This window comes from Myodes glareolus, chromosome 17 (assembly GCF_982192425.1).
Source record: "Myodes glareolus chromosome 17, mMyoGla1.1, whole genome shotgun sequence".
NCBI lineage: Eukaryota > Metazoa > Chordata > Mammalia > Rodentia > Cricetidae > Myodes > Myodes glareolus.
The window spans coordinates 36,412,572-36,426,958 of NC_142042.1; the positions used below are offsets into that span (position 1 = coordinate 36,412,572).

The 14,387-nt window shown below is 47.3% G+C and overlaps 1 protein-coding gene across 1 annotated transcript in view; it reads right to left on the minus strand.

Annotated features, from left to right (window-relative positions):
- The window catches only part of Alg14 (ALG14 UDP-N-acetylglucosaminyltransferase subunit), a 70,336-nt gene that overhangs the window by 39,382 nt on the left and 16,567 nt on the right, over positions 1–14,387 (minus strand). Inside the window, exon 3 of the mRNA XM_048456842.2 lies at positions 1,808–1,939. Coding sequence (XP_048312799.1) covers positions 1,808–1,939 — 132 coding nt within the window. The remainder of the gene's footprint in view (positions 1–1,807; positions 1,940–14,387) is intronic.

Here is a 14,387-nt window from a genome sequence, read left to right on the forward strand (position 1 = left end):
TATGCTGGGGCCTGAAGAAGTCCGAGGAGAGCGTCTTCGTATGCCTGGATCTGGTGTTACAGATGGCTGGGAGCTACCTCGTGGGCACAGGAAACAACTCGGGTCCTCTGGAAAGCAGGCAGTGCTCTAACCACAGGGCCACCTCTCCAGCTCCAAAGATTGGCTTTATACTTAGATTTACATAATTGGTTATACGAGTATGTTTTCACACTGGGAAAAATTCTCTTCACTGTCAGAACAAACGTGACTCACCGTTTCAATTTTACCCCTAGCCTGTTATGGGCGATGATTAAAGACAAGGAAGCAGGTGTCTATACTGTTCTTGACTAAGTCAACTTAATTAGGATTCCCTGTTATCTGATGAGGCTGCTTTTAACTGACTGAAAAGCACTATAGTGGTTTATGTACAATATCAAACAAAGACTCCTTAATACATCTCAAAATAAATAAAATGAACTTTTTCCCCTTCAATCATATCAAGCATTTGAGGCCAACGAAAATCTTTAAGAAAGATATTTGACTCCTACATGCTAAACAATGTAGTTGTAAACTGTGAGTTCAACTTATTTTGACAAAAATCTGAGGAGGCTGGGAAGATTGGTTAAGGGTACTGGCTGCTCTTCCAGAGGATCTGGGTTCAATCCCCAGTGCCCACATGACAGCTCACAACCCTCTGTAACTTTGCTCCCTGGAATCTGATGAATCTTGTGGCCTCCAAGGCACCAGGCATACACGTGATACACAATCATAAATGCAGGCAAACATCCATATACATAAAATAAAAATAAACTTTAAAAAAGATAAGTGTGTATAAAACTAATCAAGGGTGGCATGGATCAGAAAACAGTGATTTCTTGGGGGCTTGGGTTGGCTGGAAAAACACTCTGAGATCATAGTTTCTACATTTTCTCAGGGATGTGGTCAAACTGTACACATAAGAGCTGTGTGTTCTTGGTATGTAAATGCTACTTTAAAAACTCATAGAGAACTATTCATGTAAAAATATAAAAGATTTTAAACTGTCCTCCACAATGAGGGTTTGCAGTTTAACCTAGCTGATGAAGGGTAACTAATAGAGAACCTTCTAAACCACACACTTTGGCTCAATTATTCCTGAGAATAATCTCTACTTCCAAAACTCCTATATCTGGGAATCAAGGAAAGAATTTCCTTTTAGGCTACAGCAGTTAATGGATTCCACCATCCACGGGATGAACATAATTTAAGAGCCATGTACAGTACTGTGATACACATCCCTAATCTGCACTATCCACCGCTGCACGTTTGCAATGAATCCTGCAACTTTACCACAAGACTGCAAGAGCCTGCAAGACTTCTATAAGAATGTTGTGGTGCAGGGATGTAGTTAGCTTTTGTTTTTCTATTTCCTGTCCTCCTTTCCTGTGAAAACTTGAATATATATGAAATTCTGACTGCCACATACCATATTTGGTCAAAGTCTTAACAAATACCAAGAAGGCTATTGAAAAAGAATCAACTATTTGGTGGCTGACTCGCACATGGTGCTGGTTAGGAACCACAGTGAGCGGCCACAAGCATTAGTCAAAGACACTGTTGGTATTTATCGTTATAAAAGAAAGGACAGGACAGGACTTCAAACTTAGCTAGGAAGGCAACTTCTCACATCTTTCAGCAAAGCACATATAAACTATACACGTTATGTACCGCTAAAAAGCCCTGACTCGCTTAGAAATGGTAACTGTTGAATGAAACCATCGATCTTATTATCTGTGAACAAGCTATAAAGAGAGTTACTTTCTCTGTCCTGAGGGACCGGCTTACATACCAAATCTGGCTTTATTCGGCAAACCAGGAGAAAGGAAAACCACGTGGCGTATAAGGTGGTGAACACTGAGGAGAGCCAGGCCTGCCGAACCTCCCGGCTTCTTGGAATTCGGTGAAGGCGGTACAGGGTGCACTAGAGGAAACAGCAGAGACCGAGATGAACAAATAGGTAATACTCGGGTAGACAGAGCGAGCATCTGTGTTCTTACTCAATTTTAATTTCCATCTTAACGGCTTTAAAAGTAAGAGTTGCAAAGTCTAGTTCATGCTTCATCTGACCTTACACTACTGGATTATGACAAAGGGGTTCCTAAATGCAATTAAAAAGCAAAGTCAGTTTTGGCACTGTGTTGGGAGAGATTTTCCATAAGATATATTACAGGCAGAGCATAACACACTGATATATGCAAAGAGACCTGATAAATCAATGGGTGAAGCAATCTCATATCAAGATAGTCAAAGAAGATGGTCAGATAATTTCAAATAGAAGAACTACAAAGCCAGCAGACATGAAGAGGCAGTTAACAGGGAAAGAGAGTAACTCTTCAAGTACTGGTGAACGGTAATTATAGACACCCAGTGTTGTTGAGGGTGTGGAGAAGCAGATAGACATTCCCTGTGTTAATACCTTGATCCGACTTTTGGGCAGCGGACAGTGGCTAATGCAAGCCTTGGTACTCTAAGTCCATTCCCAGCACCCATGTAAAGTGCAGGAGAGAAGAGATTGCACAAGCGTGCATGGGCGCACACACCTCTAAATCATAAGCAGATTTAAAGCCTTCAGCTGTCTTTGGCCTGGGGGGTGAGGCTGCAGTACTAAACCGCGAACGTAGTTCACCAATACTGCGGGTCAGTGGTGTGGAGCCCAGTGCTGCACACAGTTCTTAAATAAGGCCCTCATTCTTAGAAGGCAGAATCCATGCGCAGGGGGCAGTAGCCAACGCGTCAAGAAGGGAACTTGTGCACTTGCCTCACTGGTAGAATTATTAATTGAAAAACGAATAATAAATCAAGTAATAACCCAGCACCCAAATCCCTTCTCTGGACAGGAATAAAAAGCACGAACAGGGGAGGCTATCGTGAGTTGCCGGCAGAGAAATGAAGATTTATGTTGGGATTGGCAGGGACGCATGGAGGGAGGGGGGTAGCCCCGTGCGCATTTCCCGAAACCTCATTCCGTATTCCCGCAGCCATCTGTGGATTCCAAATGTCTCCGCTACTCCACGGCTCCAATCATCGCCATCGTTCACCTTGGCTGCTACTGCCAACTGCCTTTGAGCTGCTCTCCTTCCTCCTTTTATCTTGCTATAATTTATTCTCTATAGACTCACCACGACTCATCCTTTGGTAATGCGAAGCAGATCTTTTCCTTTTCCTGTTTGTAACCATCCACAGGTTTCCTGCACGTGAGAGAAAGTCCAAGCTCCCTGCAGTTGCTCCCGGGCTCCCATATAATCTGGCACCGGTTTGTCTCTATCTCCTCCTTGCTAGCTCAATGTCTGTTCTCTCAGTATCACACTTTCTTCTGGAAGCCCCGTTCTGCTCCATGTCACCCCGCCAGCCCTGTCCCCAGACAGTCTGAGTTAGCTCTGTCCTCAGTTTTTCTCAAATGGGCATTATCTGTTCAGAGGACAGACAGCAAACCCCCCCTCCGCCCCCGGGCCCCCCGGCCAAGACTCTGGTTTATCGTCTTCACACGAATTATTAGTACTCCAACTTAACGTGGTGATTTATGCATTTGGTTTTCTGCCTCTCTCACCAGAATGCAACTTGAGAGGATTTTCTTTTTTCCACTGCGGTGATACTAGGGCCTAGTCTGGTATCTCCCATATTTCAAGTCCTTGGCAAACGTCTGTCGCACTATTGCATGAGCTTTTCCTGGGGAGCCGTTTTCGGCCAGACAGAGTGCCAATGACAGACTGAAGAAACGATTCCACCCACGTTTGGTTTGGTGAACCAGTGAGTTTAACTGAGCTACTTGGAGTAGCCCAGGCGAGAGGCTCTCTACCGCGGCATGGGCAACACATCACATGACCTGGGGGAAGGGGAGCCTCATACTGAGTGTGTGCTGCCTCGAAAGCTCTCCTCCCCTCTGGGACCTGATGATAACAGACCCAATCCTGTGCAGACCTCCTGTGGATAATCACAACACTGACAGTTCAGGACAGTGGCCACGCTGTATCCAGAAGGCTATAATTACGGTTGCCAGATGTTCAGTCTGTGGTCTATGCTCAAGACAGTGAGGCAGAAGACTCGGGCTCCTCATATCATAAGGCTAAAGAGCGACAAATCCAAAGGCCTCACTTCAGGGATCTACATTTCTCCAGGCAACAGTGCGAGGACCTGGACCAGGCTCTCCACGTGTGCTGATACATGCGGACCAGTCCTTGGATGGGTGTCTCCTGGATCTCTGTGCCTTAATATCTTCCTAGGACTTAGAAACTGTACCACCTTCATGTGGAGTTACTCTTTGCCTCCTGTTGTTCTAGTGTACTACAAATACCTGTCCTGTTCAGTTTCCTTTTCTTTCTTTCTTTCTTTCTTTCTTTCTTTCTTTCTTTCTTTCTCTCCTTCTCTCCTTCTTCTTCTTCTTCTTCTTCTTCTTCTTCTTCTTCTTCTTCTTCTTCTTCTTCTTCTTCTTCTTCTCCTTCTCCTTCTCCTTCTCCTTCTCCTCCTTCTTCTCCCCCTTCTCTCTCTCTTCTTTTTGAGATGGGGTTTCTCTGTGTAGCTCTTGCTATCCTGGAACTCACTATGTAGACCAGGCTGACCTTGAACTCAGAGATTCCCCTGCCTCTGCCTCTGCCTCCCAAGTACTGGGATCAAAGGTGTGCGCCACCATCATTGGCAACATCGTTTTTCAACTCACTTTAAATTTATATACAGACACGAGCCACAAATCCTGCTTCCTCTTTGGCTCTTCCTGTCTCTTTGTCTTCTGTGCCAGCTGTGCACTGCAGGTGGAGTTTACCAAGCCCCTACCACTGTCATCGGTGGCATGTCCCACTCTCAGATCCCTAAGGCTTTGGGGAGAAACGCAGAATGAGGACATAGGACCTTGAAATCTTCCTTCTTCTTTGTGGCTCTCAGGCCCCTTGGTTTCTTCAAGGAACTGCTGCAATTTTAGTAGTGCCCTGCCAGGCAGTCGACGGGGCTGCAGGGACCCGAGAAAGGAAGACCGAGAGGCCTTATTTCTTCTGTCCAGCTCACTGTGTACATCCCATATATGGACATGCTTTGAAATAGAATTCACTCACTTTTACAGTGTCGGCCAAGAAGTGAGATTCGCTCTTTCTCTACCACACAAGGATAAAAAGGGAACATCAGCGGAAACACTGTATCTGAGCTTCCTGACTGAGGGGCGGGGCTCTCCAGAGTGGCAAGGTTACCAGGAAACACTGAGGTGTAAACTCTCCAATGGAGAAGCGAATTTTTGTCTCAGGCTTCTAGTTTATCTGAAATTGTGTGAGACTCTGAGTTAAATCCTGATGGTATATGACAACTTTTAAGAGTCACGGTGTGTCCCAGGATTACGTCACTGCTGAAAACCACAAACAGATCTGGCTTCGGATTCATGAAAACTGAACAAAAGTTTACAGTGATTTAGATAATTCCACCAAAGAATCCAGATGGCATCACAAACCACAGCAGAGCAGACCGGATGGCTATGAGGTCATTTCTTCTTGTTACCACACACTGAAACGTATAGCATACTTATTATTTAATGGATGCCACACTATTGCAAAATCTTGGAAACAAGATGAACACTAAAATGGCCAAATTTTATTCAACTAAGCATGCTTTCAGCTTTCTTTCATATTTAAAAGTAACATCATCTTTTTCAATATACAAATCTCTCTCTCTCTCTCTCTCTCTCTCTCACACACACACACACACACACACACACACACACACACACACACACACACACCATGACGGCTAAACCAATCATTTAAAGATGAGATAAGCAAGGTTCACCACAGAACACCTTTGAGGGGCTTGTCCTTCAAACGCTTGACGAGATTTATCTGTGGGAGCTGATGATGTGTCACAGAGACGTAAATGAGAGCCGTGGTGGTGTGAGCCCGCTGCCACCCAGTCTAGCAAACCAGTCCGTGGAGACCTAAATCTCTCCCCGTGACACAAGAGCACAGGACTCTCAGTGGGGTTCTTGGGCTAGCCTCCACGACCTCGCTTCTCAGGTGGGTTGCCTATTGGTTCACATATGCAGTCCTGGCTGGCCTGGCACTTGCTGGGCAGACAAGGTGAGCCTTGAACTTGAAAGCGATTGGGCTGCCTATACATCCCAAGCACTGGGATTTCAGGCACCAACACACCCAGCCTACCCAGGCTGAGTAGTAAGAGACAAACGAGGCTAGGGCTCCACCTTCCCTTGGGAAGCCCCTTCCTGTCTAGGGGGAAAATTTATGTTTTCAGAAATAACTTGGATTATGACTCAAAGACTCTGAAGCCTTCTCCGCTGAACAGTTGTCTTTCAGGCTCCTTCTTTGGACAATATCCAGTCTTCCTTCGGATAACTCACTCTCCCAGCTGGTTTCGGTGGTATTTACCCTGTCTCATTCATCTCCAACCAACACCCCCAATAGACTTGGAATAGCTTAAGCATCATGGAGTGTTATTTCTAATGTATGTCAGATGGTTTAACCCATCTTCCCCAAATCAAAATGACCATAATTTCCCTCACAAAAGAGTGGCCACTCCTGGTTCCTATGGTTAGGAACATAACCCAGCGGGAGACCATGAGGCAGATGTTTGCCGTGGCTTCTGGGAAACAGAGGTCTCCTCTCTCGGTCCACAAGCTGTGAGAGACCTACCCTCTCCTCAGACAGCCAGTACAGACTACGAAGCCAGGTATTTGCTCCATTAACAACAGGCTTCAGGCATCATGAGCAGCTGCCACAGACGGGGCCCAGAGACTTTCCTGTCCGCCAATATTGATATTCTTGGGCAGCTGCACCGAGTCCTGCCAGAGGCAAGATCAGTTTTGCTTTGTTTTCTGTTTCATAAGTTGACAAACTCCTCTTATTCTCTTTGTTATATAAGCAACTGTTTGTGACCGTAAACTTGGGAATTGTACTTATTACGAGCGTAGATTTATTCCCTCATTCACTGAATACCCAATAAGCACTTAGCAGGTGACAAAGAACCAGGTGGATAAGACACAGAGGGCACCCACTACAGTCCCAAAGGGAGAGGCAGGGAGATAAGTGCAAACCAAAGACAAGTACAGTGTGAGACATAATTTTCATGTTAGTCGCCAAGCAAGAAACAATTAACTCCACTTCAGAACTCGGGTTTCCTGCAGGAGATATGCGATTTGAATCACTGTGGATACAGATCTAGGACATGTAGGAAAAGCGGGAAGGGTCTTGAAGCAGGGACGGGGCACGTTCACACCAAAGGTCTGTGACAATGGGGAGTATGTAGGGAGCTCTATTTTGACACAGAAGGAAGGAGATAGAAGGCAGGAGGCACGGGGTTAAAGGGAGATTAGGCTTTTAAAGCCAGGCTAGTGCGTGCAGACTTGAGACACTGGCTGTTGTTGAAAGGGTCTCTGATCAGATCTGCATTCAAGAAATACCACTCTGACAAGCAGGAGGAAAAACAGCCCTGGGAAGGACTAGAGGAGGGACAGCCAGGAGACAGTCCACACGTACCAGGGCAATGATGCTGTCAGTCAAGGGGGAGGGATGAAGAGGGCAAATGGTGAGGAGGGGCGTGGCCATGGGCAGCTTGGGGCTACTCTTGGGCTTCTAGCTGGAGCAATGGTATTGTCACACCCCCAAGGAGAGAATGCAGGCAGGAAAAACCAGCTGAGGGCATACCTGTACTCCCCGTGGTCTGCTTGTCTACTTATTTTGTAGAACTACGGAAAACTTCATGCAGGCCAGGCAAGGACCACACAATTGAATTTTATCCTCAGCACTTTCCTGAAGTGTGTGTGTTTGTGTGTGTGTGTGTGTGTGTGTGTGTGTGTCGCGGGTGTACACGCACACTCTGAAGCCAGAGCAGAGCAGAGCCTTCACAGACCACTCTCTCTGCTTTTACTGCCTTAAGAAAGCCTCTACCCTAACCAGACACTCACAGTTTTGGCTAGCCTGGCCAAAGCTTTCAGAACCCACCTGCCCCACCCCAGCCCCCAGGGCTGGAGTTACAAGCCCACAGAATGGGGTAGGCGCTGAGGATTCAAGGTCGGATCCTAAAGCAGGGCAGGAAGCTTTGCCCAGCAGGCAATTTCCCCAGCCCCTTTTCCCTTTTTTACTTCTTTGGAGACAGAGTCTCGAAGACAGCTCAGGCTGGCCTTGACCTTGCTCTATTTGTACAGACAGCTTGACTTATCTACCTCAGCTTTCCAAGGTGCTGAGATTCAAGGCCCTTGCTGTGAGGGCCAGCGGTAGTCTGGTTTTGAGCACAATCTTGCGAACCAGTGAAATTCTCCAAACATCGTCTCTATCAGTGCTAGAAAATAGGTAGTTTTGGGGCTGCCAAGATGGTTCAGAAGGTAAAGGCACTGTGTGTGACTAACCACCCAGCCTTGCTCTCGGAGCTATGAGAATTACGCAATCCAGTGTGCGGCTGTGACTACCAGGATTCAGAAGCATTTCCTGGGCCTATATCCATGGGAAGAGCATCCAAATGTTCAAAGGAAGGAGACAGAAAATCCCCCAGTGACCTACATATTGATTTATTGCAGCAAAAAAGAAATTATAAGGCCAGGCGTGGTGGTAAATAGCATTTGGTGAGGAACACAGAGTTTCTTACTCAGATATTTTCTCATTTCATCTTACTTTACTCTGAGCGAAGGCATTTGACTGTGTCTGGGTTGACGTGTTTTACTTTTACATAGAACTGGATGTAGCTAATACTCATTGGAATGAGGAGAAGGGCATACACACATTAGTTATCTTATAAGAAAAGAACAGCAGCCGGGCGGTGGTGGCGCACACCTTTAATCTCCACAGTCGGGAGGCAGAAGCAGTTAAATCTCTGAGTTCGAGGCCAGCTTGGTCTACAGAGCGAGTTCCAGGACAGCCAGGGCTATTACATAGCGGAAACCCTGTCTCAAAAAACCAAAACCAAAGAAGGAGGAGGAGGAGGACGGCAGCAGCAACAACAACAACACTGCACCGAACCAGCAGAACTGAACCAGCAGCGACGGGAAGCTTACACCTGAAGCGAAACCCATAATTACACCCCCATTGTTTACAATTTTCTTTTTTAGAACTGCGTGGATACTGCTGGTGGGAGTAGACACCAAATGCCTGAAAGTCAAAGGCTCAAAAAGACGGGCAGTCCCTGTCATCTATGAAGGCAGCACCCCACCTTGTGGACCGGGGAGGTGGTGTATGCGGAAGCTTGCCAAGTCCGTTTTAGAGGTGCCCTTTGAGAAGCTTGCAACCACCAAGCTTCGGCAGAGTTACATCCAGACCAAACAATGCAAAGAAAAAAAAAAGAATCCATCAGAAAGAATGTAGTCATTAATAAAATACCCAAGCACACATATGCGTGCACACATGCACACACGGATGGATCTGTACTGATTCCTTTCCCGTTTGATCTTGTTTTGTCCTCTGGAATCCTCTCTTTGTCACTGGTTCTGAATCCTCAGATGTCCTTGCTGTGGCTCCAGTCTGCCTGGACTCATCACAGTCCTTTTACTTTGAAGGTCAAGTCCTTCTAGGTCTGGGAACGTCTCCTAGGCCATCCTTTCATTTGGAACTTTCTTCCTGCTTCCTTGCCTTTTCTGGAATGTTCTTCAATATTCAATATTGATTGCCTAGTGCTTATTCCTTGGTTTTCCATCTTTCTTAGAGTTTATAGCAGAATCTTCAGCATGACTGTCTAGTGTTTTTGTAGATTTTATATTTATCCTTGCAATAAAATTTTTAATTGATCTGAGTGTTTCTGAATATTCAAAGGATTAGACTTTGTTCTCGGCAACATGGTATCCTACCATTTCTCTAACAATAACTACAGTTACACTTAGCTCACATCGCTTAAGCTTCCCAGCCCTTCCTTTTCTCAAAATCCCTTTTGCCTCCCAGCACTCGGGAGGCAGAGGCAGGTGAATCCCTGTGAGTTCGAGGCCATCCTGGTCTACAAGAGCTAGTTCCAGGACAGCTAGGACTGGTACACAGGGAAACCCTGTCTCAAAAAACAAACAAACAATCAAAAATCCCTTTTGTCGATGGCTGGTTTGGGTTCTTCCGTGACGGGCACTCCTTGTACGTCTGGTAGTCGGTGAATATTGGCTCAAATCAGTGGTTTTCAGGTAGAATGGAGGGAAGACCCCTCTCCAGGTCACTGAACAAGGCCTGGAGACATTTAGAGCTGTCACAGCTAGCAGGTGTGCGTGGGCTGGGGGTGACACTCCCTGGTGTCTGGTGGAAAGGCCAGGGTTGCTGTAATACACAGATCATTCTCCCATAACAAAGATTTATGTGGCTCCGTTGTCAACAGCTGAGGCAGAGGGAATGCCTAGCTCATGCCAATGAATGGGGTGGCAGTAACCATTGCCTGGGCCGCTTTGAGCATGGATCCTCGCCTTGGGGCTATAAATGGAGTACTCTGGGAATGGGTGCAGAAAGGAGACCTAAGTGGTAAGTATTAGGGGACAGGAAAGGTACTTGTTCTTCTGCAGACTGTTTCCAAGGTAGTATTTCATCCCACCCTCCATTTGTCAGGGTAGCACGAAGGCTAACACCGCCACAGCTCAGGACGAAGGCTCGGGCGTCTGCCTGCTAACGCAGGGCGCCTGCGAGCACAGCTGCTCGCTATGAAGACCTCACCCAGGTTGTGTGGCAGCGCAGGCCTCAGGGGCCACTGACGGACATCGTCTTTCATGCACTGCCGCTGCTCAGCGGTGCTCTTAATAGCGTGTGCGCGCATGCGTGTGTGCACTGAACCCGAAGTGCGCCAATTTGACGAGGCGGCTGATCAGCGAGCTCCACGCCCAGCACAGGATTACAGGTGTGTACTGAACTGCCCAGCCTTTCATGTGTGTGCTGGGGATCCAAACGCAAGTCCTAAACCTAACACAGCAGGCGCTCTACTGACAGAGCCACCCCCACCCCCATTAGCAGCTGCCACTTAGGGCTTCCACTGGGACACTTCTCTCTCCCACTGCACTGAGGGTTTCCCCGGCAGAGGCACCCGCTTTCCTTACAGTCCTCACAAACCTGCTCCATCAGAGCAGCCACTTCATAGTTTTCAAGACGTATTTTGGGGTTAGAGGTGATTAAGGCAGCCTGCTGAGCCCCCCCCCCCAAAAAGTGGGGTAATGGTGGCTCGCCTTTAATCCCAGTACTCAAGGCAGAGGTAGGCAGATGTCTGTGAGGCCAGCCTGGTCTACAGAGCGAGTTCCAGGACAGGCTCCAAAGTTACACAGAGAAATCATTGCCTTGAAAAACAAACAAACAAACAATAAATAAATAAAAGAGAGGGGAGAGGAGGGGAGGGGAGGGGGGGAGAGGTGGGGAAGGGAGGGGAGGGGAGAGGAGGGGAGAGGACAGGAGGGAAGGGGAGGGGAGAGGAGGAGGGGGAGAGGAGGGAAGGGGAGGGGAGAGGAGGGGAGGGGATGGGAGAGGAGAAGAGAGGGGAGGGGAGGGGAGGGGAGGAGAGAGGAGAGGAGAGTGCTGGCTACAACCTGTGTGAGTACTGGTTGTGATCTCACATGCAAAGGTGGGGGGGGGGGTAGATGGAGACAGAAGGATTGCTGGAGCTTGCTGGCTGCAAGCTTAGCTGGAAAAATAAGGAACTCCAAGTTCAAGGAGAAAACCTGTCTCAGGAGAATAAGGCAGAGAGTGACAGAGTTGGACACTTGCCCTTCTCTTACACCGGCTCACTCACAAGTTTACACACACACACACACACACACACACACACCCCCAAACACACACAAGAAATATTTCACTGGGGGAAGGTACCGCTTCAAGCGAACTGTGCTATTACCTCAGACAAAGAACACCTGAAACAAACTGAAATAAACATAATTGTACGAAAGCAAAGTGTTTGGGTTGAAAGAGTGGTTTTTCCACGATACTAGGGATCAAATGTAAGCCCTTGTGCATCCTACACAAGCAATGCTACCCCTGAACATGTACGCTCCCAGTCCCATGGAGACAGTCTGGAATACAAACATCCGCAGGTGGAAATGTGACTGCGGAGCTACGTAACACGTTTTCAAACTCAAGAAAGGTCAATAATGAAAAGAAGGAAAGACAATACTATCTAACAGAGCTGCGTGATGTTCACCAAAAAGGAAGTGTGGAGAAGACTTCCCTGTCTAACCATGACCAGATTTGTCTGTATCTCGGCTATTCTGAAAGTCTCCTGGTAGTGTAGGGTCAGCAGCTCAATGTTCTGTAGTGTGCTGCCACCTGGTGGCCTATTGAGGGAATGACCTAAAACACAGCAGGCTCGTCTGCAGAGGAAAAGTATAATAAAAATTCACCAACTCACAGCCAGGGACTCGCCAGAAACAGTTTCCAAGAGGGTAGGACCTTTTGGAGAGGAAAACAGAAGGAATGAATGGGTTTATGGACGAGAACAGGGATTAAAGAGGTGAGCGGAGGCCAGGGGAGTAAAAAGGAGAGCAAGCAAATGTGTAGGGTTTGGGAAAGCTCTGCCTGACCGCAAGAAGTACCTGCAAACACCTCTCAAGTCCAGGGCATTCCTGTCTTCCAGCTTCAGTGGCGGCTGCTGGCTAAGTCTGGGTGACATAATAAAGACACTGGGAGCCAGGAAAGCTCCTCTTAGACTTCCCAGAGTGTGGTGACAAGACAGCACTATGCACGCGCATGCGCTCACACACAGACACACACACACACACACAACACACACCTGCACCCGCACACACACACGCACATAGTAGATCACACACATGTGCACGCGCACACCACACAGGCACATGCACCACACATACCTGCACCTGCGCACACACACACCTCATGCACATACCACATACAAGCACACACATACACCCCACACACATGTATGCACACATACATCACACACAGAGAAGCATATATGGTTGTTTACTTTTTTAAAGACTTATTCATTTTATTTTATATTTATCAATGTTTTGCCTGCGTCTCTGTATGCAGGCCGTGTCCATGAGGGTCAGAGTGGGGGTAGTATTCTCTGAACTTGGAAGTTAACAGATAGCTTTAAGACACCGTGTGGATGCTGGGAACTGAATTGGCACCCTCTGCAAGAGCAGTGAGCTCTCTTACCTACCGCGCCATCCTCTCTCCACGCCAACAACGGTGTTCTTACAACTGCCCAAGTCACACTTGACTTTCTCCTCCTCAAATTCCTATCAAAGCTGCCAGGAAATTATCTTAACTTGACTTCCAGAAAAATGACACAGGAACTGGAGAGATGGCTCTTGCAGAGGACCCGAGTTCACTTCTCAGCACCCACATGGTGGTTCACAAGCATTGGTAACTCTGGTTCCAGGGGATCTGGTTCTGTTTTTGACCTCCATGGGCACCAAGCATGCATGTGGTGCACATACATATACGCACTTACATCTATAAAACATTCAGACACATAAAAAACTAAATAAATCTACAAGAACTTATACGGAGTCCAACTGCTTCCTTCCCCCTCTCATACCCTGACTAGTACAAGCCAGTGCAGTCCTCTTTGGGAAGCCGCAAGGGCCCCCGGCCCCTGGCTTTGCCTGTGCTGTGCAGGACAGCATTGAGAATCTGTAACGCATACATTACACCCTACCACACATCTGAGCAGAAGCTTCCAGTGATCTCCCATCTTCCTGACAGAGGAAGTTCTTGCAATGTCGTCTGTCCCCTACCCAACCTTCCATCTCCCCTCCAGGGTCCCTTACTCTGTCAATTCTGTCCATCTGCACTGGACCAGCATCTAGGACTCTCACCCCACCCCCATCTCCTCTCCTCAGAGCCCTCTTCTTCAAGGTCCAATAAGCAACTGAATTCATTTTTCTGCCCATCCTGGTGTAACCTCCACTGCGCTGCTCACTTTCTGATGGACTTCACAGTTATTCTAGCCATTGTGTCTGGTGTGAGTCCCCTCCACAGCAGCCGTGTATCCTCCATGACAGCAAGAGTGGTCTTGGCCTGATTCTGTCAACTGATGGATCTGGACCAACCATAACAATACTTATCAAGAGGGACAAATATTTATAATTGAATAAAGCATTTTAAAAAATTCTCAAATGTAACATGATGGGGCTGGGCCTGCTTGTTTGTGTTTTCTGTCCTGCCCGGTATCCCCAGCTGTTTAGTCACAGAGAAAAATCAATCACACAGGTCTCTGTAAGTTATAAAGCTGATTGGCCCTTTAGGTCAGGCTTCTTACTGGCTAACTCTCACATCTTGATTAACCCATTTTTCTGATCTATGTTAGCCATGTGGCTCTGTACCTTTTCTAGTGGGGCAGCTCACATCCTGCTGCTTCGGTGATCTGGGCAGGAGTGTGAGGAATCAACTTCCTCCTCCCCAGAATTCTCCTGCTCTCCTTGCATCATTTCCACTTCCTGTCTGGTTTTTCCGCCTACACCTCCTACCTGGCCAATCAGC